The 23,236-nt window shown below is 64.8% G+C and overlaps 13 protein-coding genes across 13 annotated transcripts; 6 read left to right on the top strand and 7 right to left on the bottom strand.

Annotated features, from left to right (window-relative positions):
- Positions 1-503: 503 nt before the first annotated feature.
- On the bottom strand, positions 504-1,039 carry EMIHUDRAFT_368351 (hypothetical protein; the record flags this gene model as incomplete). Its single annotated transcript, XM_005774926.1, has 1 exon — positions 504-1,039. A coding segment is annotated over exon 1 (169 nt), but the record flags the coding sequence as incomplete, so codon positions are not given.
- A 288-nt stretch (positions 1,040-1,327) lies between these two features.
- On the bottom strand, positions 1,328-3,276 carry EMIHUDRAFT_458145 (hypothetical protein; the record flags this gene model as incomplete). The annotated part of the gene is made up of 6 exons (XM_005774925.1): positions 1,328-1,418; positions 1,530-1,614; positions 1,711-1,956; positions 2,037-2,364; positions 2,591-3,066; positions 3,241-3,276. 3 exons carry the CDS (start codon positions 3,274-3,276, stop codon positions 2,307-2,309), a joined length of 570 nt encoding a protein of 189 aa, XP_005774982.1. The 3' UTR covers positions 1,328-1,418; positions 1,530-1,614; positions 1,711-1,956; positions 2,037-2,306.
- Positions 3,277-3,768: 492 nt separating this feature from the next.
- Positions 3,769-4,977, bottom strand: EMIHUDRAFT_444254 (hypothetical protein). The gene is made up of 2 exons (XM_005774924.1): positions 4,423-4,977; positions 3,769-4,185 (listed from the first exon to the last, which is right to left on the bottom strand). Exons 1-2 carry the CDS (start codon positions 4,922-4,924, stop codon positions 3,887-3,889), a joined length of 801 nt encoding a protein of 266 aa, XP_005774981.1. The 5' UTR covers positions 4,925-4,977; the 3' UTR covers positions 3,769-3,886.
- A 2,304-nt stretch (positions 4,978-7,281) lies between these two features.
- EMIHUDRAFT_240233 (hypothetical protein) lies at positions 7,282-7,773 on the bottom strand (the record flags this gene model as incomplete). The annotated part of the gene is made up of 1 exon (XM_005774923.1): positions 7,282-7,773. The coding sequence occupies one exon, from the start codon at positions 7,771-7,773 to the stop codon at positions 7,282-7,284; it is 492 nt and encodes a 163-aa protein (XP_005774980.1).
- A 729-nt stretch (positions 7,774-8,502) lies between these two features.
- On the top strand, positions 8,503-10,852 carry EMIHUDRAFT_469622 (hypothetical protein). Its single transcript, XM_005774922.1, has 4 exons — positions 8,503-9,068; positions 9,252-9,353; positions 9,640-9,708; positions 10,083-10,852. Exons 1-4 carry the CDS (start codon positions 8,520-8,522, stop codon positions 10,461-10,463), a joined length of 1,101 nt encoding a protein of 366 aa, XP_005774979.1. The 5' UTR covers positions 8,503-8,519; the 3' UTR covers positions 10,464-10,852.
- Positions 10,823-11,929, bottom strand: EMIHUDRAFT_444253 (hypothetical protein). Its single transcript, XM_005774921.1, has one exon. It carries the CDS (start codon positions 11,907-11,909, stop codon positions 11,196-11,198), a length of 714 nt encoding a protein of 237 aa, XP_005774978.1. The 5' UTR covers positions 11,910-11,929; the 3' UTR covers positions 10,823-11,195.
- A 143-nt stretch (positions 11,930-12,072) lies between these two features.
- On the top strand, positions 12,073-12,989 carry EMIHUDRAFT_458141 (hypothetical protein; the record flags this gene model as incomplete). The annotated part of the gene is made up of 3 exons (XM_005774920.1): positions 12,073-12,531; positions 12,604-12,680; positions 12,763-12,989. Coding segments are annotated over exons 1-3 (723 nt in total), but the record flags the coding sequence as incomplete, so codon positions are not given.
- A 274-nt stretch (positions 12,990-13,263) lies between these two features.
- EMIHUDRAFT_444252 (hypothetical protein) lies at positions 13,264-15,745 on the top strand. Its single transcript, XM_005774919.1, has 2 exons — positions 13,264-13,985; positions 14,574-15,745. The coding sequence occupies exons 1-2, from the start codon at positions 13,308-13,310 to the stop codon at positions 15,519-15,521; spliced, it is 1,626 nt and encodes a 541-aa protein (XP_005774976.1). The 5' UTR covers positions 13,264-13,307; the 3' UTR covers positions 15,522-15,745.
- A 379-nt stretch (positions 15,746-16,124) lies between these two features.
- On the top strand, positions 16,125-17,680 carry EMIHUDRAFT_240227 (hypothetical protein; the record flags this gene model as incomplete). Its single annotated transcript, XM_005774918.1, has 5 exons — positions 16,125-16,746; positions 16,888-17,189; positions 17,264-17,365; positions 17,434-17,595; positions 17,666-17,680. 5 exons carry the CDS (start codon positions 16,125-16,127, stop codon positions 17,678-17,680), a joined length of 1,203 nt encoding a protein of 400 aa, XP_005774975.1.
- A 478-nt stretch (positions 17,681-18,158) lies between these two features.
- On the top strand, positions 18,159-18,611 carry EMIHUDRAFT_458139 (hypothetical protein). Its single transcript, XM_005774917.1, has 3 exons — positions 18,159-18,278; positions 18,347-18,464; positions 18,536-18,611. The coding sequence occupies exons 1-3, from the start codon at positions 18,235-18,237 to the stop codon at positions 18,566-18,568; spliced, it is 195 nt and encodes a 64-aa protein (XP_005774974.1). The 5' UTR covers positions 18,159-18,234; the 3' UTR covers positions 18,569-18,611.
- A 1,479-nt stretch (positions 18,612-20,090) lies between these two features.
- On the bottom strand, positions 20,091-21,200 carry EMIHUDRAFT_240225 (hypothetical protein; the record flags this gene model as incomplete). The annotated part of the gene is made up of 2 exons (XM_005774916.1): positions 20,091-20,788; positions 20,861-21,200. The coding sequence occupies 2 exons, from the start codon at positions 21,198-21,200 to the stop codon at positions 20,091-20,093; spliced, it is 1,038 nt and encodes a 345-aa protein (XP_005774973.1).
- A 137-nt stretch (positions 21,201-21,337) lies between these two features.
- On the bottom strand, positions 21,338-22,566 carry EMIHUDRAFT_458138 (hypothetical protein; the record flags this gene model as incomplete). Its single annotated transcript, XM_005774915.1, has 1 exon — positions 21,338-22,566. The coding sequence occupies one exon, from the start codon at positions 22,564-22,566 to the stop codon at positions 21,484-21,486; it is 1,083 nt and encodes a 360-aa protein (XP_005774972.1). The 3' UTR covers positions 21,338-21,483.
- Positions 22,567-22,659: 93 nt separating this feature from the next.
- EMIHUDRAFT_368343 (hypothetical protein) lies at positions 22,660-23,167 on the top strand (the record flags this gene model as incomplete). The annotated part of the gene is made up of 1 exon (XM_005774914.1): positions 22,660-23,167. A coding segment is annotated over one exon (508 nt), but the record flags the coding sequence as incomplete, so codon positions are not given.
- Positions 23,168-23,236: the final 69 nt, after the last annotated feature.

Below are 23,236 nucleotides of genomic sequence, written 5' to 3'. Positions count from 1 at the left end.
GCGGCGTGTTGCCTTTTCTGTCGGCTGTTTTCTTCAAGTAACATACTCCCTCATCCTCCAGCTCCACCGGACGGATCCGACTTTCGACAGTGTTGCTGGCAAACGCTTAGGCTGCATACATGTTTCCTCGCTCACCCCGTCTCGGTTCCTTTCCGTGTTTCTCTCAGCACCCTCTCGTTTCCTCTTTAGTTTCCCGAGGAAACTCCGAGAGAGAGCTGTTTTTAAACTCCGTGGAAATCAGAGAGAGAGCTCCTCTTCTTCTCTTGAAATCAGAGAGAGAGAGAGATTTAGCAATACCAGCTGGTTTGGGCCCAAAATCAGCCAAAGCGGCAAAATACCGCGGTATTTTGTGGGTATACCTGGAAAACCCCGGGTATGCACGAGTCCTGACACACAACGAGTCCTGTGGAGGCATGTCGTCGTCCATCTGAGGACCCGCGGCGTTTCATTAGTTCTTCCTTCTGGGACGGCGACTCGGAAAGAGGCCTTGCTAAGAAAGGGGTTCCATCCACCATCGCCTAGAAGGCTCCGCCCTCGTCAAATCCACCCGCCCGCCCGCTCACCAGCACCACTCCACACCAACTCCGCCCCACACGATCGTCTTGCATCTCCGCCCTTACACTGCCCGCTTGCCGGCTGCCGCCGCTGTCGCCGTCGCCACACGCCTCTGTGTTCCTGCAGGAGGGAAAGATGATCTTTGCCACGGCTCTCGTCGTGCTTGGCCTCGCCGAGTCGGCTGACGCCCTCGTCCAACAGCAGTTGGCGAGGGCCCTCGTGGCGATGAAACATGCGTCGGCCGAGACAAGTGTGTCGCCCAGGGCTGGAGCTTGCTCATCGCACTCGGATTGCAGCGACGACAACTACTGCGATACCGCAATGAACTGCTTCATGTGCTCCGGGTGCGCTTATTTTGACGACGCCATCGACGGCACCTGCCCGCCGAAGTGCGGCGACGGCGGCGGAAATTTCGGAGACCTTTGCAACGATGGCTCCGGGTGGGAAGAACTCTTTGGCGCCGACCTGCTTGAATGCCTCTGCGAGAATGGCGCGACCTCAGCGACTGACCCCGGCCTTGAAATCATTTGCAAATGTGAGGATGAGTTTGTGCGCGGCACCTCTCCCCTACTCGCGGCCCCCTTCCCGATCTCTCACCCCTACCACCCGTGCGCACAGAAATCGACTGCGCAAGTCCAACTCGGGGCCGCTTTCTTGGGCCAAGACCCCGACGACTACTTCAAGGAGACTGTTCTCGAGGGGGGGGAGTGCCCCTCGGACGACCCCTGCTTCGCCCGTGACACCCTCGCCCTCCTCCCGTCGGGGGAGCGAGTGCCGATGGCCTCGCTCAAGGCAGGCGACCTCGTCATGGACGGCCCCTCATCAGTCGCCCGCGTCATCGTCAACCAGCATCGCGAGGCCACCGTGCCACCGAGCCCGCTGTACCACCCTCTCGCCGTTACCACAAATACCCGCGCCGCCACCCTCTCGCCTCAACCAATCTCCACACCCAGCCCGTCTTGCCGCCAGGCCACCTTCAAGTCGGCCCTCCTCGAGCTCGAGCACGCCAACGGCATACTCTCCCTCACCCCCGATCATGTGCTGGAGGTGGACGGAAAGGCGCGACTGATGCTAACCCCCTTCCTCCCTTCTCCCACCGCCCTCCCGCCTCCTCCCACCTCCCACAACCTCCCACCACACCCTTCCCTGCCGCAGTTCGTCCCCGCGCGCATGGTCGCGGCCGGCTCCAAGCTCGGCGAGTCCGAGGTGTCGCGCGTCGTCGCCTCGGTGGGCGAGGTGATCAACCCGCTCACCACCTCGGGCAAGATCCTCACTCAAGGCGGCGTGCTCGCCTCCACCTACCCCGAGTGGGTCGCCGAGTACATGCTCTCCTCCTACCTCGTACCGCTCCCGCTCTCGCTCTCCAATCTGCTCTCGTACCTCTTCCCGGAGACCGCGCAGGCGCGCCTCGCCTCGCCTGTTAGCACCTCCTCTGCCCTCCTCATCCCGAGTCTGAAAGAGTATGGGAGCCTCACACACAGGCGTACTACGACGCGCTCATTGAGCCGCTCGTCACCAAGGCCCACCCGAAGCACCTAAAGGCGGCCCTCCCCGCCCCGCTCCTCCCTGCCGCCTTCCTTGTCGGCGACCTCGCCGTCTCCGCCGGTTTCGCCGCCTTCGCGCTGGCCTCGCCGTTGGGCGTGGCGGCTGTCGCGGTCCTCCTCGCCGCCAAGATGCGCAAGGCGCGCAAGTGAAGATTAAAAGGCCAGAGGTCCTCGACGTCGCCGTCAACCCCGCCCTGGCCGGTTGTCTCAATCCTGTGTACTACCATCGAGCTTCCTTTGCATGTCGAGGGCTGCGCCCATGAATCTGCATCCGGCGCCAGATCATCCGGTGGGATCGTGTGCGCCCTCGGGCCCCGAGCCCCTCATTGAAAAGCCCCTCGCGCCTTTCTCCGAAACCCAAGTTTATGCACCACTCCAATAATGCGAATTAACTCATGTGGTAGCCGGCATATTTCAAAGTCATCCCCACCGGTTGTGATGGTGGAATACTTTGGTTGTAACGTGGCAGTGTCCATGCGTTGTGTTCAAACGGATAGCCAGCCACGCCCCCTCCTTTGAGCGAGTAGCCCGCCTCCTTTGCGTCGCTGCACGAGTAGCCCACCGCCTTCGTCTCCTTGAGCGAGTAGCCCGCCTCCTTCGCCTTACTGCACGAGTAGCCCGCCGCCTTAATATCCTGCAGCGAGTAGCCCGCCGCCCTGGCCTCGCTGATTGAGTAGCCCGTTGCCTCCTGCAGCGAGTAGCCCACCGCCCTTGCCTCGACGCACGAGTACCCTGCCGCGCGCGCCACGCTGCAGCCGTGGCCCTTCCGCCGAAACTCGCGGAGCGCCTCGACCCTCGCCTCCGTCTCGTCGCAGGTGGCTGGCCGCGAGGTGTCGCTCCCAGACAGCTTAGGCCGGCGCTCGAGCTCCGCCACACGGGCCTGCAGCATCGTCACCTGCGTCTGCAGCGCTTCGATGATCTGATTCGCGGCGTTGAGCTTTGCCACGTGCTCCAGCACCTCCGCCACCTGAGCACGGAGAGTCTGTACATCCTCCTTTGTGTCGCCCAGCTTTGTACTCGTGGATTGTCGAGGGCGTCAATCCGTCCGACGACTCAGGTGGCCTCGGCTTCCGCTTTGGCCTCTGATCTTTGTACGGCCAGGCTCTGCTCCGCCAGCTGCTTCTCAACCTCGTCCGCGCACGAGCACGTGGCCAGCGAGCAGCTCGGCCGACGCCATGGGGCGACGGATCGCCAGTGCTTGGATCGCCTGCCCCCGACACACGCGTACACGGCCAAAGCGGCTCCCCCCACCAAGCGGCCGCCAAGTTGAACCGTCTCCTTAGATACATACATACCTGGAAAATACCCGGGTAGTTTGCCGGTTTCCTCGGTTCCGCCTCAGATTTTGCCCCAGACCAGCTCTCAGACTCAGGGAAACTCGAGAGTTGCCAGAATGGAGCTCCAAACACCCTCTGGTTTCCCTGGAAATTTCCGGAAACGAAAAGTGCTCGGGACCCTCTCGTTTCCTTTTTGGTTTCCGGAAACGTGTATGCAGGCCAAGGCAAACCGCATCGCGCAGCCGCACGGAGTCCCCGACAGCCACGCACAGCACGCTCACTGTGGTTAGAAGTTAGGGTTGTTTGTGGTGAGCTCCTCGCAATCCTAGCATCTTCGAACCTCAAACGCATATCTGATGTGGCACTTGGTGGGAGTGCAGTCAGGGGGGGGCTTTCTGAGATTGTTGCGCGATATTAACAAAACAAATCCGACACTACAACGGTCCACGCGGTTCACCAACAGCGCTCCGGAAGTTACTCTGCGGCCGGTGGGTGTTGGCTCCTCTAGTCTCACGCCCTGCCCCACTCGTCCTCGGCAGCTGCGGCGGGCTCAGCGGCCGCAGCCTCGCCCCACCCGTCGTTCTGGCCGGCTGCTGCGGGTGCTGCCTGGCTGCTCTGCGCAACGTCGCTCGGGTGCACGGCGGCCGGGGGCGGGGGGACCTGCACGCCCGCCGTGTCCGCCACCGTCTGGATGCCGCCCGTGAGCGCGCCGGTGAGCCCGCCGAGGATGGCGTTGGGCAGGGCCACCGAGAGGCGGCCAACCGCCTTGCCCAGCTCGCTCTTGGGCACGTAGGGCTTCTTCTCGGCGGCGGCGCCGGCCGAGGCGGCGGCCTGCGCTTGCTGCGGCTGCCCCCAGCCCTGCGCGCCAGCCTGGTAGCCCCCCTGCTGCTGGTACTGCGGGTAGCCCTGCTGGTAGGGCTGCCCGTAGGCCGCGCCGCCGTAGTTGTACGTGCCGCTCGGCGACCACTCCGCCTGCTTCTCCGCGGGCGGTGCTGCATCCTCCGCCGCCGCGCCGCCCTTGTGGTTCAGCGCGTCGAAGTGGTCGGCGGTCTGCGCCGAGAGGGCGCCAAAGTCGGTGGACGGGTCGGTGGTGCCGGAGGCGACGCCGGCGCCCGCGCTGGCAAACTCGATGCCGGTCTGGATGCCCTGCATCATGTAGTCCTGCCAGCTCGCGCCGTGCGGCGGCTCGGAGGCCTTCTCGTCCACGGCGGCGGCGGCTGAGGATGGCGAGGAGGCCGGGGAGCCGAGCGCCGACGTGAGCTGGTTGACTGCCGTGAGGATGCCGTCGCTGAGCTGGCCGTCGGCGATGACAGCGGGCGACCCGGCCGTCGTCTTGCCGCTGTTCAGGCTATCAAACTTGTCGGCCGTCTCTGCGTTGAGGTCTTGGAGTAAGACGTCGTCGCCGGAGGCACCGGCGTTGGCGTAGGCGGCGCCCGTCTCGATGCCTTGGTTCATGTACGCCTGCCATCCGGCGAGAGCGCGAGCGTTGGAGCGCGTGCTGGCCGCCGGGACGGGAGCGCCGTTGACGATGGAGATGAGAGAGAGCATGGCTGCGGACGGAGTGCTGGACGCGGCAGGAGACTCTCGGCTGGGATGGCAAGGAGCGCTTGAAAGGGCAAGGGAGTGGCTTCGGAGATACTCCGAGATTCAGCGTGACCCCCCGGGACATCTGAGTTACTTTGCAGGAACGGCAACTAGGGTCTGTTATGACTGCATGCACATGTGCATGCACATGCGCATGTTGTGCATGTGCATGTGTTTGTTGTTGCTCATTCCTGGGACACCCTCGGACCGACCCCCGGGCGGCCGGGTATACCCGAGAATTCTCAGGTATACCCGAAAAACACATGCACCCGGAGCGCGCGCGTCGCTATGGCGCCCTTCCCGCAGGCACGTGCGCCAACTGCACCAACCACGGTGTGCTCAAGTATGCGCGCCGCACCATGTGTACCCGCTGCAAATGCCAGAAGCGAGAAGGCGGCCCACGGCGGAGCGCGTGGCGCGCCTCGCCGACGGCAGAGGAGACGACGCGGTCGTGCCGACATACTGCTTCGAGATCAAGGAGGTGATTGGCATGCGCTTCGCCGACCGTGAGCAGCTCGTGGCGGGAAGAAGCGGCGCAATGAGCTGGCCGCGGCGGAGACGTCGCTGTGCTACCTCACCCGCGGCAAGTTTGGAGAGGACCAGAATGACGACGGCTTCATTGATACGCGCTGGGTCGAGCTCGAGGAGCTGTACGACAACTGCGGCAAGCAGAACCTACCTGGCACTCAAGGCGTACCGCACGGCAGAGAAAAAGGCGGCGGACGAAGCCATTGTCGGCTTTGAAGAGGATGGCGAATAGGAAGCGGCATAATCGTGTGGTGAGTGCTTTGAGTGGGTGGCTGTCCCGTATTGCAATATAAGCTGTTCGCTACTGAGGGAGGACTGATGAGCCGCGTCCGCACTGTCCCCTGTGCCTGTGTCTGCTGCTAGTGCCGAGAGAGGCTCCGTGTCTCAGCGCCTCCGGCGGGCCCAGTGGCCGGTGTTCTGAACATTCTAAGAACGCATTCCGAGCCTCGCCATTCTGATCATTCCCCTTAGCCTTACCTTGCAAACTCAGCGTGTCATCGCGGTTAGGGGTTAGTCTCTCTCTCTCTCTCTCTCTCTCTCTCTCTCTCTCTCTCTCTCTCTCTCTCTCTCTCTCTCTCTCTCTCCCATTAGCAATTACAAGTGACACTCCGTGTCATGTCGTCTCTCTCTCTCTCTCGCTCTCTTTCAATATCTCTCTTCTGGCGCATGGTCGTCTTCGCTGCCGTTCTCGCCGTTCGTGCCACCTCGCCTCTCGCGCCGTCGCTCACGGAGCATCGCTCAGCAGCCGCCTTGTGTGCTGCACACGTGCGTTGAGCACGGCCATCGCCGCCATCGCCGCCGTTGCCGTCGCCTCTTGCGCCATCGCTTTTCGAGTACCACTCGCGAGCCGTTTGGCTGTCGCTTCCGATGAGGCGCGGCCATCACCACCGGCTGTCGCTTCCGATGAGGCGGGCCATCACCACCGGCTGTTTCCAATGAGGCACGGCCATCACCATCACCCTTGGTCTCTTCGTTTACCCCCGCCGTTCCATCTTATGTCGCTTTGGTTCCCGACTGTTTGCGTGCTCGGCCCTCCCTCCTTGCCCCATTTGTGGGTCGGTGACTAGGGCCGGCATCTCGAGGGCGACACCTACACACACACAGCGTTTCGAGTCATCCCAGAGGAGACGTGTCCAAACTCCAATCGTGTGGTGTACGCGCGATCTCTCACGCCTCAATCTGCTGCCCGCGTGCAGTCTGCAGTGCACCCCTCGTGCAGCCAGCCGGCTCCGTATCTTAGGTGATCGCCCAAACATTCACCCAAATGCTAAAAACCTTGGACACGTTCGCCCGTCAAATTCACGCGCATACGGGATATAGAGCGCCTACTCACACGTTGAGCACACGAGCTTCGAGCGTCCCGGGGCGCGGCGTGTACCACCAGCCGGGCCGCGCACTCTCGCAGCTGCGCCGCGCTCCCGCGCTCACATCTGTCCGCAGTCCGGCGGCGGGGCGACTACCACGGGCAATATGAACATCACGCTTCACCCTTCACGGCTGATCTCTCTGGGGGGTTCCGGGGACGGTTTTTATGGTCACTGGCGTAAGCTCTCACCCCATAAAAGGCTAGACCCGCTGTTCACGCCAGTGTCGATATGAGGCGCCCCCAAAACCACGTCTCATCTCCCGTTAGGATCAATTAGTTCCACAGAGATTCACACACGCTCTCCCCTCGACACACCTGCTGATTTCGGGGTCCAGTGCATGGCGGGATGCGCACGCGCATGCGCATGAGTAACTTATTCTCGGCCGAAAGGCCCGCGCACGCCGACGCGTACACACACGAGCATGCATCATCTGACGGCATAGCTGCTGTAATTCCAGAACCTCCACACGCCCTCGTTGGAGGGCGCCACGTCGGAACGAAAGGTTTTGTATCGTCGTGCGATTACGGGGTCTGAGCGTGTCGCAGTGCAGCCGCGACTGATGAGATCCTCGAAGCGGAAGAACCTCACATTGGCGTGCCGCATTTGCATCCACGCCCCATAGTACGCTTCCCACACCAGCATCGAGTGCCGATCGCGCCGCTTCAACGTCATCGGATGCCGAGCTATCACAGCGTGGATGCAACTGGATCGACACCGCGGGTGGAGGAGCTTGGACGAAATGTTCGGGTCGGATGCAGATCGGATGGTGCATCCGCTGTGCTTCTCGCGCGCGAAGACCTGCACCGGAGATTCAAATAGGCACGGCAGCACGCGCTCAAACCACCTCGTGCCCATTCCCGGGCAGCCGCGCACGTACACGTCCAAGCCCAGCACGCTCGTGACTGCAGTCGGCAGCATTTCGGCGTGTTTTTCGCTCGGATTTTAGCTTACTGGGAGAAAGGAGGCAGAAGGGAGAGGCCACCGGCCAAAAGGCATGTCTTGAAGGTCCGATACTGGAAGCCCATGTAGGCACCTTACACTCCCATCGCACCTCTTGAGCGACACTACGTTTCCGCAGCTGGGGATTCTCCGGGTACCCCTCTTTGTACCCGTGCTGGCCGGATTCCTCCTCCGAACAAGTCAAGTTCGATCGGCCCCAGTCTCTCTCTCTCTGAAGGTCCGATACTGGAAGCCCTTATAGGCACCTAACAGAGAGGAGAGAGATAGAAAGAGCGGAGTGAGTACACACACACACACACACACATAGAAAGAGGAAAGAAGAGCAACGAGCGAGGTAAGTGCGTCTGATTCACAGCTTAGGAGAGTACCATGATCCATGTGGGCTGGAGGCGGAAAAGAAAATCAGGCAGGCGTTCGTCTGGGCGTCACGTTGAGTCGTCTCAGTCTCACGTGAACTGACACGTGAATCCGTCCCTGTCTCTCAGTCCATCGTTCTTTGCCCGTCATAGATTGCATCGTTCTCAGTCCATCGCGAGCATCATAGATTGCATCGTGAACCGCCACCACACTCTCCAATGCCTCTCTCTCTCTCTCTCTCTCTCTCTCTCTCTCCAATGCTTCATTCTCAAGAAAAGAAACGCGAAACTTCCAGGCAGATCGCCTCTCCAAGCGCGACTCGCGCCACCTCCCTGATAGCCGTGATTATGTACAGAAAGCTCGTGACCGCGGCGACCGTCGCGGCGGCAGGTGCCTCCACGCTGCCAGGTGGGGCCCCGATGCACCCGGAGCCGCCCCGTTATCCTCGCCGTGCTGCGCCGCGCGCCGACGTGAGATGGTCGAGCGGCGAAGGCTGGTCGTCGCCAGAGGGCAGCAGTGTGGCGGCGGCGTCGGCTTGCGATGAGGCGGCGTCTCAGGCTGGCGCGGCAGGCGACGCTGGCGCGGCGGCGTGCGACGCATCGCCGCCGCCGCAGGGGGTTCCGGTGGGCGACGACTTTGTCGAGCCAATGTGCCGTGAGACGGACTCGCGCTTTGTGCTGTTTCCGATCCAGCACGCCGACATCTGGCAGATGTACAAGCAGCACGAGGCGTCGTTCTGGACGGCGGAGGAGATCGACCTCGGCCCGGACCGCAAGGACTGGGAGCGGCTGACTGCGGACGAGCGGCACTTCATCACGCATGTCCTCGCCTTCTTCGCCTCGTCCGACGGCATTGTGGTCGAGAACCTCGCGGAGCGCTTCTGCCGCGACATCAAGGTGCGCTGCCCCCTCGCCCAGCCTCTCTCCCCGCGCCGCCGCCGCGTCCGGCGCCCCTCGCCGCCGCCTCGCGCCGCCCCACACCTCCTGGCACCACCTGGCTGCAAGCAGCCAAACCTTCCACCCCGGCAGCCCCAAGCAGCAGTTCCCCCCCCCCCCCCCCCGCGCCCCGCGCGCTTGCAGCTGCCCGAGGCGCGCTGCTTCTACGGCTTCCAGCTCGCGATGGAGAACATCCACTCGGAGACATACTCTCTCCTCATCGACACTCTCGCGAGGGCCCTAGATGTGCCCATCTCGAGATGGGTAGATGGGCCCATCTCAGATGGGCCCATCTCGCGGAAGTCGCCCCCACCCCCTGCACCCCAACGGCGGCGCCATGCCGTCCTCAGAAGAAGAGGCGTGGCTGGGTCGAGGCTGCCGGCGTGATGTCGCACGCTCTTCACACAGCCACACAGCCTTCGGGTCCCGGTCGCACGCACTGGACAGTCGAGAGATCGGTCAACCTGAGGACCTGAGGACGAGAGTCGCTCCTCACCGCCCGGCCCGTGTCCCCCTCCCCCCCCACGCACAGGTCAAGGACCCGTCGGAGCGAGACCGCCTCTTTGGCGCAATCAGCGCCGTGCCCTGCGTCGCACGCAAGGTGGAGATTCCTCTCCCCCCTCACCCCTCCTACAGTGCACGCGCACACACATTCTGTCATGAGCCAGTCATGAGCCAGCCAGCCACCAGCCGGAACGCCCCCCCCACTACTCCGACGAATCAGCCGAGGTTGTGCTCGTCGTTGTCGCACGCACGCACCCGCACGCTCGGCTCTGACCCTCTCCTGGGGCCTCTCCTCGCACTTCTCCTCGTGCCGCCGAGCCCCCCGTTGTCGTCCCCCCCCCCCCCCCTCCCCCTCTCACCCCCCCACCCCCCCCCTCACCACCACCACACGTGTATGCACCCCTCACGGGCCGCTCCAGGCCGGCTCTCAGAGGTCTCCAACCACGCCCCCCGCCGCCCCCACCGCTGCAGGGGCTGCACTGCGACTTCGCCTGCCTGCTCTTCTCCAAGCTGGAGCGTCCGCCGCCGCGCGAGCGGGTGCTCGACATCATCCGCGAGGCGGTCGAGATCGAGCGCGTCTTCGTCACCGACGCGCTCCCCGTCTCGCTCATCGGCATGAACGCGCGGCTGATGACGCAGTACATCGAGTTTGTCGCCGACCGCCTCCTTGGCGAGCTCGGCGTCGGCGCGCACTGGGGCGTGGCCAACCCGTTCGACTGGATGGAGCTCATCTCGATGCAGGGCAAGACAAACTTCTTCGAGCGGCGCGTCGGCGAGTACCAAAAGGCGGGCGTCATGGGCGGCGGCCAGCAGGGTGGCGGCCGCGAGTTCACGCTCGACGCCGACTTTTGATCCTGACGCGTAGCCCAGCCCGCCCTCCCCTGGGGCTCCCCCCTTCCCTTCTCGTGGTTCGCCCGCAGCCATCAACGAAGCCCCCACTACAACTTGCGGCCAGCAGCGAGGGAACCGCTCCCTGCTGCTCGCGGTCGATACAGATTACAGTTCAGTCGCGTGTGTGTGCGTATCACACGCGCGCTCCCGCCCCGTGCAGCGCATCTCATGGGGCTGCGGCCCCTCTGGTGCCGTCTGCCCTCTCTCATGAGCCTCTCTCGAGCGACTCCTCTGTGGCACCGTCCTCTCTCGCGCCGCCACGCCGCACGGGCACGCGTTCTGCGCGTGTGATTTATTGCGGAGATTCGTTAATTATGCTTGAACCGCCTTATAAAAAACATATGTAACGGACATATCGGAGACTGACAGTCATTGACTCCACCGCGATTACGTGTATCTCTATTTGAGCCTAGACTGGGCTATGTGTGAGCACAACACCTGCACACGAACACATGGTGAGCACAACCGCAACACGGCTCTCTCTCTCTCGTCTCGACGCTCTGCATGCACATGGACATGTGCATGTGACATGTTGTGCATGTGCATGTGCATGTGCATGTATGTGCATGTTGTTGCAGCACGCGTGTGGCGCCGGACCGCTCTGCGACGCCCGAACGTTAGCATGGCATGCGACAGTATGTAGAGTCGGCACTCTCATGGACATGGCATGCACCTTCTTTCCCTCCATTCCCGTCACGCGGACGAGGGTCCGGGCATCTCGCTCGCGGCATCGGAAGAGGCGTTGGTGTCCGTGTTGCTCATATTTTCCACCTTCTCGCAATCCCGCTTCTGCTGCTTCCTCGCCGCGCAAGCCTTGGCCACAGCAAGATCGGACTGTGGTGGTGGCGTCACCTTGCACTTGGGAAGTTTCGTATAGGCTTTGCGCTTTTCATAGTCCACACTCGCCTGCGCGTAGCGGACCGATTCCAGACGTTCCTTGCTGAGCTGAGTGCTGTCTGAGAAGTCGCGAGCGCTGGCTGTGGAGCCCACCGCGCTCTTGCGTGCGCTTGAGGCGGTGAGGGCAGCGGCGGTGGCGGCGGTGGCGGCGAGTGCGGCGGCGGCGAGGTAGAGAGCGTCGCGCGAGAGCGGCTCTTCTGGCGCCAGAGGCGGCGGCGATGGCGGCGGCGAGGGAGCGGAGTGCGCCTTAAGCCAGACGCCATACGTGGTGCGGCCGAACCGATCAGTCGGCAGGGCGCACCAGCCAGAGCCACCGCACGGATCGAATACTCCTTTCAAGGCGAGGGCCTCATTGCAGCGTCTGCACCCGTCCTCCCAGGACGTGCCATCGGGAACACCCATCACCTGCGCGTCCATCCCGCAGCCGGCCGCCTCTACGGTCATACCGCTGCCGCAGTCGACGGAGGGAGTGGTCGCCAACAGCGACAGCGAGATCACCAGCATGGCCATTCCAGCCAGCTTCGAACACCTTGCTGTTTGGGGCTGGCAAATCAGGGATTTTTCTTCTTTTAGCGTAAGCAGCTATGCCCAACACAGATCTACGCTCCTCCTCGCAAACCCTGTCAGCAGTTCACCTTCGGGTACGAACTAAGAGCTTCATACCCTCAAAAGAAAGACACCAAGCGCCGTCCTCGGTCGTCGCGGTGATCAATGTCGAGAGCGCTGCGCAGCCTGCCCGCCCTCCTGCGCAAGGCGGAGGTGTGCCTGTGGCGCGGCGAGGCCGCGGCCGGCATCGCCGCGTCGCGTGAGGCGCGGGCCGTTTGCGCGACGCTGCCCGCCTCTGCGATGCCGAGGCGCGAGGCGCGGCTGGCGGCCAACCTGCACGGGGCTCTGCTCCACCTCGCCGGCGACTATGACGAGGCGGAGGAGTTTCTCGACGAGGCGCTCGCGCTCGCCGAGGCGGCGGCGAGGCACGGCCTCGCACACGACCAGTTTGTGTGCTGCGCCGGGGCGCTCGGCGACTTGGGCTCAAACGCGCTGGCGCTCGGCGACGCCGGCAAGGCGCTCGCGTGCAGCAAGCGCGCCGAGTACATGCTCAACCGCGCCTACCGGCCGAGCCACGCGGCGCAAGGTGGCGTGGCGATTCGGCCGGGATCGCTCGCGGGCGGCGCAGTCTGAGCCTCGGCCCTGCGTGCCACCATAGGCGCGCTGCGTGTCACGCTCGGCCTGTCGCAGAGCGCGATTGGCGACCACGCCGCCGCGCTGCGCAGCCACCAGCAGGCGGGGTTCTAGCAGTGGGGCCGGTGGTTGGAGGAGAGCGAGGGCGGCACCGCCTCACCCACCTCCCTGGGCGCACCGGCAGGCGCTCGCGCAGCTCACGTCGCCGCCCGCGATTGCCGCGCACGCCCCGCCAATGTGGTCGCTCGCGGCGCGCGTTGGCGCCATCGCCGCCGCCGCCTCGCTCGGCGACGCGCAGACCGCGAGGGGGCTGGCGGACGAGGCGCTCGCCGCGAGCAGCGGCGCGCCCGTCGGGACTGATGGCGGCGAGGTGAGCCGCGAGGCGATCAGAGCGGTGGTGGCGATGGCCGAGGCGGCCGCGGACCAGCCGGCGAGCGCCCCCGCCGCACCATGGCTGCCTGCCCTCGGGGCGGGCGTCGCGCTCGACGGCTACGCTTTGCAGCAGGCAGAGGTCGGGGACGCCGGGAAACGGGATGAGTAAAACAAGGAAAGGTTTTTGTTTATCAGTCGTAAGGAGGTCGATCAAAGAAGACAATCTCGCCCGCTCGCTCACTCTGACACGCTGCATCTCGGAGTATCTCCGAAGCCACTCCCTTGCCCTCCCTTTCAAGCGCTCCTTGCCATCCCAGCCGAGAGTCTCCTGCCGCGTCCAGCACTCCGTCCGCAGCCATGCTCTCTCTCATCTCCATCGTCAACGGCGCCCCCGTCCCGGCGGCCAGCACGCGCTCCAACGCTCGCGCTCTCGCCGGATGGCAGGCGTACATGAACCAAGGCATCGAGACGGGCGCCGCCTACGCCAACGCCGGTGCCTCCGGCGACGACGTCTTACTCCAAGACCTCAACGCAGAGACGGCCGACAAGTTTGATGGCCTGAACAGCGGCAAGACGACGGCCGGGTCGCCCGCTATCATCGCCGACGGCCAGCTCAGCGACGGCATCCTCACGGCAGTCAACCAGCTCACGTCGGCGCTCGGCTCCCCGGCCTCCTCGCCATCCTCAGCCGCCGCCGCCGTGGACGAGAAGGCCTCCGAGCCGCCGCACGGCGCGAGCTGGCAGGACTACATGATGCAGGGCATCCAGACCGGCATCGAGTTTGCCAACTCGGGCGCCGGCGTCGCCTCCGGCACCACCGACCCGTCCACCGACTTTGGCGCCCTCTCGGCGCAGACCGCCGACCACTTCGACGCGCTGAACCACAAGGGCGGTGCGGCGGCGGCGCCGGCGAAGGAGGCGGGCGGGCAGCGGCGCAAGCTCACCGCCGGGTGGCAGAGCTACATGAACCAAGGCATCGCCACCGGCGTCCAGTACGCGGGCGCGGGCGCCGGCGTTGCCGCCGGCACTACTGACCCATCGACCGGCTTCAACGGCATCAACGCCGAGACCGCCGATCAGTTTGACGCGCTGAACCGCAAGGGCGAGGCGATCGAGGTGGCCGAGGCCGAGGCCGAGGCCTCCCCGGATGCCGCCACGCCGGCCGTCGGAGCCTCCGACGCGCTCAGCGGCGGCATCCTCGCGGCCGCCAACCAGTTCGCCTCTGCGCTCGGCTCGGGCGCCTCCTCCGCCACCTCCGCCTCGCCCGCCGCCGCCTCTCCCGCCTCTGCCGGCGCGTCCGCCTCCGAGCCGCCGCACGGCGCGAGCTGGCAGGACTACATGATGCAGGGCATCCAGACCGGCATCGAGTTTGCCAACTCGGGCGCCGGCGTCGCCTCCGGCACCACCGACCCGTCCACCGACTTTGGCGCCCTCTCGGCGCAGACCGCCGACCACTTCGACGCGCTGAACCACAAGGGCGGCGCGGCGGCGGCGCCGGCGAAGGAGGCGGGCGGGCAGCGGCGCAAGCTCACCGCCGGGTGGCAGAGCTACATGAACCAAGGCATCGCCACCGGCGTCCAGTACGCGGGCGCGGGCGCCGGCGTTGCCGCCGGCACTACTGACCCGTCGACCGGCTTCAACGGCATCAACGCCGAGACCGCCGATCAGTTTGACGCGCTGAACCGCAAGGGCGAGGCGATCGAGGTGGCCGAGGCCGAGGCCGAGGCCTCCCCGGATGCCGCCACGCCGGCCGTCGGAGCCTCCGACGCGCTCAGCGGCGGCATCCTCGCGGCCGCCAACCAGTTCGCCTCTGCGCTCGGCTCGGGCGCCTCCTCCGCCACCTCCGCCTCGCCCGCCGCCGCCTCTCCCGCCTCTGCCGACGCGTCCGCCTCCGAGCCGCCGCACGGCGCGAGCTGGCAGGACTACATGATGCAGGGCATCCAGACCGGCATCGAGTTTGCCAGCGCGGGCGCCGGCGTCGCCTCCGGCACCACCGACCCGTCCACCGACTTTGGCGCCCTCTCGGCGCAGACCGCCGACCACTTCGACGCGCTGAACCACAAGGGCGGCGCGGCGGCGGAGGATGCAGCACCGCCCGCGGAGAAGCAGGCGGAGTGGTCGCCGAGCGGCACGTACAACTACGGCGGCGCGGCCTACGGGCAGCCCTACCAGCAGGGCTACCCGCAGTACCAGCAGCAGGGGGGCTACCAGGCTGGCGCGCAGGGCTGGGGGCAGCCGCAGCAAGCGCAGGCCGCCGCCTCGGCCGGCGCCGCCGCCGAGAAGAAGCCCTACGTGCCCAAGAGCGAGCTGGGCAAGGCGGTTGGCCGCCTCTCGGTGGCCCTGCCCAACGCCATCCTCGGCGGGCTCACCGGCGCGCTCACGGGCGGCATCCAGACGGTGGCGGACACGGCGGGCGTGCAGGTCCCCCCGCCCCCGGCCGCCGTGCACCCGAGCGACGTTGCGCAGAGCAGCCAGGCAGCACCCGCAGCAGCCGGCCAGAACGACGGGTGGGGCGAGGCTGCGGCCGCTGAGCCCGCCGCAGCTGCCGAGGACGAGTGGGACAGGGCGTGAGTTCCTCGCGGAGGATCTCTTCAGGCAGCCGTCTTAGGCTAGCCGCTCTTTACGCACTTCGGAGACGGAGTCTCTCTGTTGGTTGCGCGGCAGCGCGGGCGGGAGAAGAGCGTCTTCGTGCGTCACACAGACATTGATGTGATGCTTTGCATAGTACGAACCCATATGTCATATCAAGATCACAGTTATATACCTAACACACTTCCTCTTCCCTTCTTTTCACAACAAACGCACAGATCACAGATCACAAACGCACTTGGAGCACTTGGACGCACGTGAAACGATTCTCGGCTGCGAGGGAAACACCCCCGTTGCCGGGCGCATGTGTGTATGGCGCTTAGCGTCGAACCAGACGCACTCGACACGCTCCTGTCGTTGCAGCTTCGCATTGTGGAGGAGCAGCTCGGCCGTCGCCGTGCCACGGATGGTGCAGGCGACGTCTGGCATCAGGAGCTTGCGGCGAGGCAGAAGCGGCTTGACGAACTCGACCGGCAGAATGCGAGGATGGCCCAGGAGTTGGATCGCGCCGTTACGCAGGGCCCGCGCGCGCGGCCGCCGCCAGCGCCGCCGCCGCAGCCACCACTAGACACCGAGCTCAAAGCGATGCTCGAAAAGTCTGTTGGCCTGCACAATGAGCTCATGGAGAACTTGCGTGCTGGTGCTGCTGAAGAGGAGCGGCGGCGGCGAGAGGCAGCGGAGGAGGAGCGCCTCTGGCGGGAAGAACTCGAGACGGCGGAGAACAGCAAAATGTCAGACGATATTGACGAAGCTGGCCGAGACCGATATGTACCACCACCGCCGCCACCCTCGCAACCGCAACCACTGCACGGCGAGGGCGGCCAGGGCGCTGGCGAGGAGGCAGCGGAGAAGCTGCTGGGAGAGATTGACGCGGCGCTTCAAGACGTCGACCTCTCTTCCGACTCAGAAGCCGACTTGGACGAGGCAGGGTCGCCTCGAAAGCAAGACGCGACACCAGCAGGAATCACTGACGAGCCGCCTGGTGGCTCACCATTGCCGCGTGTGCCGCCACGGCGGGCAGGCTCCGAGGCCTCTTTGAGTACCTTCGACCCCGAGGAGGAGGAGGAGGACGCCCCCCCACCTGAGGCCGAGGTATCGGAGGTGCTTCTCTCTTTCGTCCAATGCGCGATTCCTTGGCTAAAGCGAGCGGTGCGACCCGTGGTCTCCTCCATGTTGCGTGACGCGTCGCTGCAGCTCGACATGGTCGGTGAGCGGCCCCAGCGCCGAGCCTCCCCACGCTACCGACGACAGCACATCTTCTCACACTGCTGTAGAGCGCAGTGCCAGATTGTCGGTCCGTGCGGCCGCAATCACTCACCTCAACGTGATCACTCACCCTCATGCGCAGGCGAAGCTGCGGGGCTCGCCCGCGGCCGACGCTTCACGCTGCGCCCGTCCACAAAGCCAACGGCCGAGATTGACAAGCAGTGCTCAAAACTGCGCGTGCGAACTAAGGCGCTTCTAGAAGTGGTGCTCGAAGCGCTGTCCGATGCTCCTGCGCCAATGCTCGGCCACCTACGCTATCTCACCTCGCGGCGGCTACACTGGCCCAACGACGCCCTGATGCCGTCCGTTGCTGGGACGCTCGAGCCGCACCACGATGGGTCCTCTTCGCCCACGGCCACATCGCCGCTTGCCATCACGATGCAGGTGGGCCCAGAGTCTACCCGGGTACCGCCTCAGCCGCCCTAAAACTGATGTGTGATTGGTCCCGCCCACTGCAGCTGCTCATTGTGCGCGTGCTGTGCGAGGAGCTGCTGCTGCGGCCGCGGGAGAACGCGCTGGCTAAGGCACTCACGCCGACGCGTCAGGCAAACCTCAAAATGGTGGGCATTCGCACGCGCCTCCCTCTCGCCGTGTGCCGTCTCGCCACCCTCCTCTCCCGGGACTGCAGGTGGCCTGCCTCACCCTGGTTGTCTTTGTCTGCGCGCGGAACGGAACCACCGACGTCACGCGAGTGCAGCGTCTGCTGGAAGCAGAGGAGCCGGCCGGCAGTGTGGCTGTTCCGTACTACTATGGGAATCCTCGGCGCTACCAGAAGGAGCTCGGCCGGCTGGTCGAGACGGGGCTCCCGCGGCTGCAAGAGTGGCTGCGTGAAGCGCCCGAGATTCTCTCTCGGTTCGCAGAACGAGTCCTTTTGATGGCGCAGCGTGACGCACCGGCGGCAGAATTGGGACGAAACCCTTGACCTCAGTACTGCGCGGAAGCTAAGTAGGTCGTACACGAATCGTGGTTTTCCAAGAGAGAGACAAAAAATAAATAAGGGGAACGGCGAAAGTGACGCGCAGACGCCGCCTCGTTTCTAGCGCTCGCAATGGGGGCACGGCATTCCGCCCCGCCCACCCATGCGTCAGACGTGGTGGCTCCCACGGACGGCTCGCCGCCTGCACCGCGGCGCTCGAGCTCGGAGACAGAGCTCTCGCCTCCTCAGCGAGCGCTTTCGGGCACCATCTACAGCGATGCCGCAGCCTCCGAGCCGCCTAGGCTCTCTCTCTCGGGTCTCTCAAGGCGGAGGAGCCTCAGCCGTGGTGTCAGCCGCTTGATCAGCAAGCGGCTCCTTCGGCGGAGGGCGCGCGAGGCGTCCGAGGCGCCCGACGAGGAGGTGTTCGAGGAGGACGAGGAGGGCGAGGAGGAGGCCGAGTCGGAGGGCGAGCTGGGCAATGACGAGGACCTGGACGAGAACTGCATCGTGTGCATGGACCAGCCGCGCGACGCCACCGTGATGCCGTGCCGCCACATGTGCGAGCCTGCCTCCACGCCCGCGAGCAGCCGCTCCTTGCAGACGCCACGCCCTGCCTGCCTCGCAGGGTTCTCTGCAGCCGCTGCGCAGGCGCGCTGCGCTACCGCACGGACGTGCAGCACCGCTGCCCTATTTGCCGCACAGAGATCGAGTCCGTCCTCGAGGAGGACGAGCAGCTTGAAAAGGCGCGCGGCGAGACGGCGCCGCACAGCGAGCTCTCCCACGCCCTAACACTCGCTTCCCGGCCCACACGCAGGCAATGCTCGAGTTGCCGTGGGGCTTCCGCTGAGTATGGGTGCATGCTCACGAATGGTTATAGGGGAAGAGAGGAAGCGCGCGAGAAGATCGCCCGCATCTCCCGAAAAAAAAGGGAAAGAAGGCACTGCGTTTTTTGGCACGAGCGGTACCAAAGCCTCGCATCAAAAGCATATAAGCATATATCCATCTTCACCCGATTTTTTTTTTGATAGAAAAAAGGCCGCGCGGCACACAGCACACACGCATCGCATGACATGCTCTCGGGCCCACAGACATCCCGCACACTCGCCGCCCCCGCGCGCGCCCCGCCCCGGCCGGGAGAAAGGGGAGTGACAGTTTGGGATGGGGAGGAATAAAGGCCCGGCGGCGGCGCGTCCGGCATTTCTTTTACATTTCGAGAGAGAGATTTTCAATACCAAACAACTCTAATGACTGGAATTCGGACTTTGTGTGTGTGTAGTACGTCTACAAGTTACTATGTCTGAGCTCTCGCTCGGATAAGACCCCCCCCCCCCCCCGCCCCGCCCCGCCCCGCCCCGCCCCCCGTCCGCCCCAATCCCGCTAGGAGCAGAATACGCGCCCCCCACTGCTTCCCGCAGGCGAGAAGGGACTCAACTCAAATCAATGGGCTCGCCCATACCGGAGTGGTTCGACTCCACGCAAACCCGGAGTGGTGAAGGGCTGGCCGTGCGGTGGTCTCAGACCCAGTGAGGTAGTGCATCCGACGGCCCGGATCCTGCTGAACAAGTTCCTCTTGTAGCTCGATCGGTCACACCGCCATCGCCGTCGGGGAGAGGGGGGACGACACTGCTTCGGCAGCGTGCACCTCGATCCTGTACCGTGTTTGTTATGACCCCCCCCCAATGAACACACCAGTGAGGGAGGGCGAGACGATCGAGGGGTCCCGTACCATGCGGAATCGACCCTATCCAGTGCTCAAGTGCTCAACAACTCTAACACTCACACGTTTGCTTTTTACATTTTTGTCAGGAGGACGAGAGAGAAGAAAAGAGGAATTCCGCGCTGCAGACAGGGTCGCCCGTTGAGAGCGAATGTAGTTGTTGGACTGTGGGGCGTGTGTGATACGGCTCGGGTATGACCTTTACTGTCTGTGGGAGAGAGAGATGGAACTGTCTGTGGCGTGGTCCAACCTGTCAGTTCGCAGGAGGGTGACCCGTGACCCGGTTCATGGACCAACTCCTTCGCGGTTCGTTCACGGTTCGCGCGGGATCACGGACTCGGGGTCTCGGGCGCGGTGTCGGGCCGGGGGCGGGGCCGCGGGGGACCGGGCGGGCGGTCAGGGGCGCTGTCAGGGCGGGGGCTAGTTGGTCGACTAGTTGGTTCGTCACGGTTCACGGTTCATGATCTCCGCATGAACTGAGAGATGGTGGTGTCGTAGTTTGAAGTTTTCGTGTGTGTGTAAAAACACGAGAGTAACGAAGTGAAGAATGCGAAAACGGTGTGGACACATGCGCAACTTTGACTTTGATCTTTGTGAAATCTCCATGGGGAGCGCCATCTCCATCACTCCCAGCCAAGCAAGCTCTGTCCCATCAAACGAGGTTGGAGGACGTGCCAGTGGCGTGCGCTTGCCCAAGCCCAATGCGGCCGGCGGCATGAAGGCCCCCCAACGCCAGCGCAGTCAGCAGTCCGAACGCCGCGACCGCGAGCGCGGTCGATGGAGGTCGCGCAGTGGGCGAAGCTACCGCCAGCGCCTCGCTCGCCAGACGAGCAGCGTCCATCCTCCACGCGTTGATCGCGCTCGTCATCGAACTGGCGCCACCGGCGAAGGTCGCGACGCTGGTGGCGCCAACCGCCTTGAGCGAGGCCATAGACGCGACCGTGGTCTGATCGATCGCCACTTGGGCCTTCTCCGTTCCCGTGGAGGCCGCCTTTGCGCTTGCGGCGACTTCACTGGACGACTTGACCTCGCCGGAGAGCATGGCGTCCAAGCCGTACGACCCAATGCCCATCGCAAGGCCCTGGAGCTGCCCGGCAGCCGCCTGCAGGCCGCTCTTCCAATCGCCCGCCTCATTGTATGCAGTCATAATCTCCACGCCCGCCGTTTTGGTGGCGTCAGCGAGATACCCCATTCCCACCTTCGCCTCGCCCAGCGCAGCCTTCACGTCTGAATTGGCGGCTGCCTTCGCCTCAATCGCCGACTCTTTCGTCGCAGAAGCGACCTCGTCCGGCGCAATGGCTTCTGCTGCCCTGGAGGCGCCGGCAGGCAACGTCGTGACGCCAACGGCCCCTATCTCGCCCGGGAGCGTCGTGGCGTCGGCTCCGATCCCACCTGGCGTGGTGACGCCGGCTCCGATCTCACCTGGCAGAGTGCTGGCGCCGCCAGTAAGCACCTCCGGGCTGTACTCCTGAGTCATTTCCGACAGCGTGTCGGCGAGGAACGCAAACGCTGACGCGAACGAGGAGGAGGCCGAGATCGAGTTCTTGTTGGCAGCAACGTACGCTTGGGAGGCTGCTGCTTTGAAATCGGCCGCCATCAAGTCCTCCCATACCTTTGAGTTGGCCTCCTGCGCTGCCGCCGAATCGGCCTCAGCGATTGCCGTGGTGGCCTCTGCCGCTGCGGCTGTGCCATCCGACTCCGCACGCACCGCGCCAGGCAAGGCTAGAACGATCAGCAGCGCGAGCAGATTCTGCAGCGCCATTTGAAGTCCCCCCCCCGTCGCCCGAGCGAGACCCTGCGTGGGCCGACGGAAGGGAAAGCAATGACAAATGACGGAAAATCCTAAATTTGATAATGAACATGTCGACTTCTCCCTCACTTCGACTCCCTTGGGTGTTTGCTTTCTTTCTTTCACTTTCACAGTCAACGCTGAAGAAGTGTCGTCCCCCCTCTCCATCACAGTCCACTGAGTAACCCCCGACACGAATCCTTCACGCGCGTCCGCACCGAGGCGCGAGGGGAGGAGAGGGTTCGACGTTTGCTCGCTAGTCTTGCGGGCCTGCCTTGCCGGCCGGAGCCTCCTCGTCATCGGCGTGGCGGCGGACCGAGGCCAGGGCGGCGAGCCAGGCGGCCAGCAGCGCGGCCTGGCAACAGCTTCGGACCGATTCGCCCGCGCCGGCCGCGTGGAGGAGAGTCTTGCTGTTGGTCAGCATGATAAAGCCTCCAATCAACACGCCGAGCATGCGAGGTCGCGCGCAAGTCACGAGACGGGGTGCGAGCGGTGCTGCCGAGACGCCACCGAGGAGAAGGACGGCGAGCAGGTCGAGGCGGGCGCCGTGCCCGCCGCCGCCTCCGGCGTGAGTCGCGCAGAAGCCGGCGACCGCCGCCACGGTGACGAAGAACTCGGACGCGCTGGTGGTGCCGACCACGCGGCAGGGGGGCAGCGAGCTCCCCGCAAGGAGGCCAGACGTGGCGATGGGACCCCACCCTCCACCGCCGGTCGAGTCAACGAAGCCGCCGAGAAGTCCGATTAGCCGGAGGACGGTGGCCGACGGGGCGCCCGCTGCTTCCGCCCGGCGCGGCGCGATGCGGTAAAAGCGCAGCGCGACAATCGCGCCGAGCCCGAATAGAAGAGTCGCCGAGAGGAGCCGCGCCGTCGCCGCCGGCGTGTACGAGAGAAGCGCCGCACCAGCCAGCGCGCCCATCGCTCCCGGCGGCGCAACTTTTTTGAGGCTCGCCTCGTCCACGTTTCCGGCGCGGCGGTGCGCAAGGCCGGAGGCGAGCGTCGTGCCAACCTGTGCCAGGTGCACCGAGGCCGAGGCGGTCGCTGGCTTGAGCCCCGCGGCGACGAGGACGGAAGAGGAGGTCAGGCCGTAGCCCATGCCGAGAGAACCGTCGACCAGCTGAGCAGCGAAGCCGGCGAGTCCGACGCAGGTGAGCGTCCACACGTCTGCAGCCAAGAGAGAGGCCTGGTGCTCTCGAGCGACCTCAACCACGAGCGAGGCCGTCGCTGTCACGCTCGTGCGAACAACCGGCAAGAGGATCGTGAGGGCGAGGAGCGCCGCGATGACGGCGGCGGCAAAGGAGCTCAGCGGGGACGACTTGAGGGATGAGACTGGCGAGTGCATCGGTGGCGCAGTTTTGCTGCCTTGGACTGATGATCGCTCCCGTTTACCCAGCCAACCTCCGGCGTGGATTAGCAGGGTTTGGACGGTCGGGCGATGGTCGCGGCCGCTGCCGCTCTCCCCGCGGCGCGGCGATGGGGCGCACCGTTGGCTCGTGGCCCGTCCACCCTGAACGAGGCTCCTGTCCGCCCTCGGCCGGCCGATCCGATCGGCGGGGAGCCGCCTCTGCGGCCGACTCGCCGGCCCGACCCGCCGCTCCGGAGCGGCGGTGCGCGCCAGCACAAGTTCGCCCCGCGAGCGAGGCGGGGCGATCCGCGCGTCGATCTCAACTTCGCCCTCGACCTCGACGGCTTCCAAGAGCGCACTCTGAAGCTTGCCTACACTCTCTACGAGAGCTCGCGAAAGCGTCTGGAGATTTGCGCTCGACGACGGGCTACCGGCGTCGACCACAAGAACTTGCCGCTGCGGCCAGTCAAGGCACGACCGTGCGGCCCCACCGCCTGCAACTGCACGATCGACTACCGCCACTTGACGGCGCCCAACATGATGGGAATCGATGCGAGCATTGTGCGCGCCACGCCCCAGCCCGCCTGGACTATCCCACATAATGGAATCATCTCTGCACGCTTGTCCCATTGTGCGTCTGAAGACGACTGCATCATCTGAGATGTCA

This window comes from Emiliania huxleyi (genome assembly GCF_000372725.1).
Source record: "Emiliania huxleyi CCMP1516 unplaced genomic scaffold EMIHUscaffold_304, whole genome shotgun sequence".
Taxonomy (NCBI): Eukaryota; Haptophyta; order Isochrysidales; family Noelaerhabdaceae; genus Emiliania; species Emiliania huxleyi.
The sequence above is the reverse complement of the archived record's forward strand: the minus strand, read 5'-3'. Positions and strand labels throughout refer to the sequence as shown.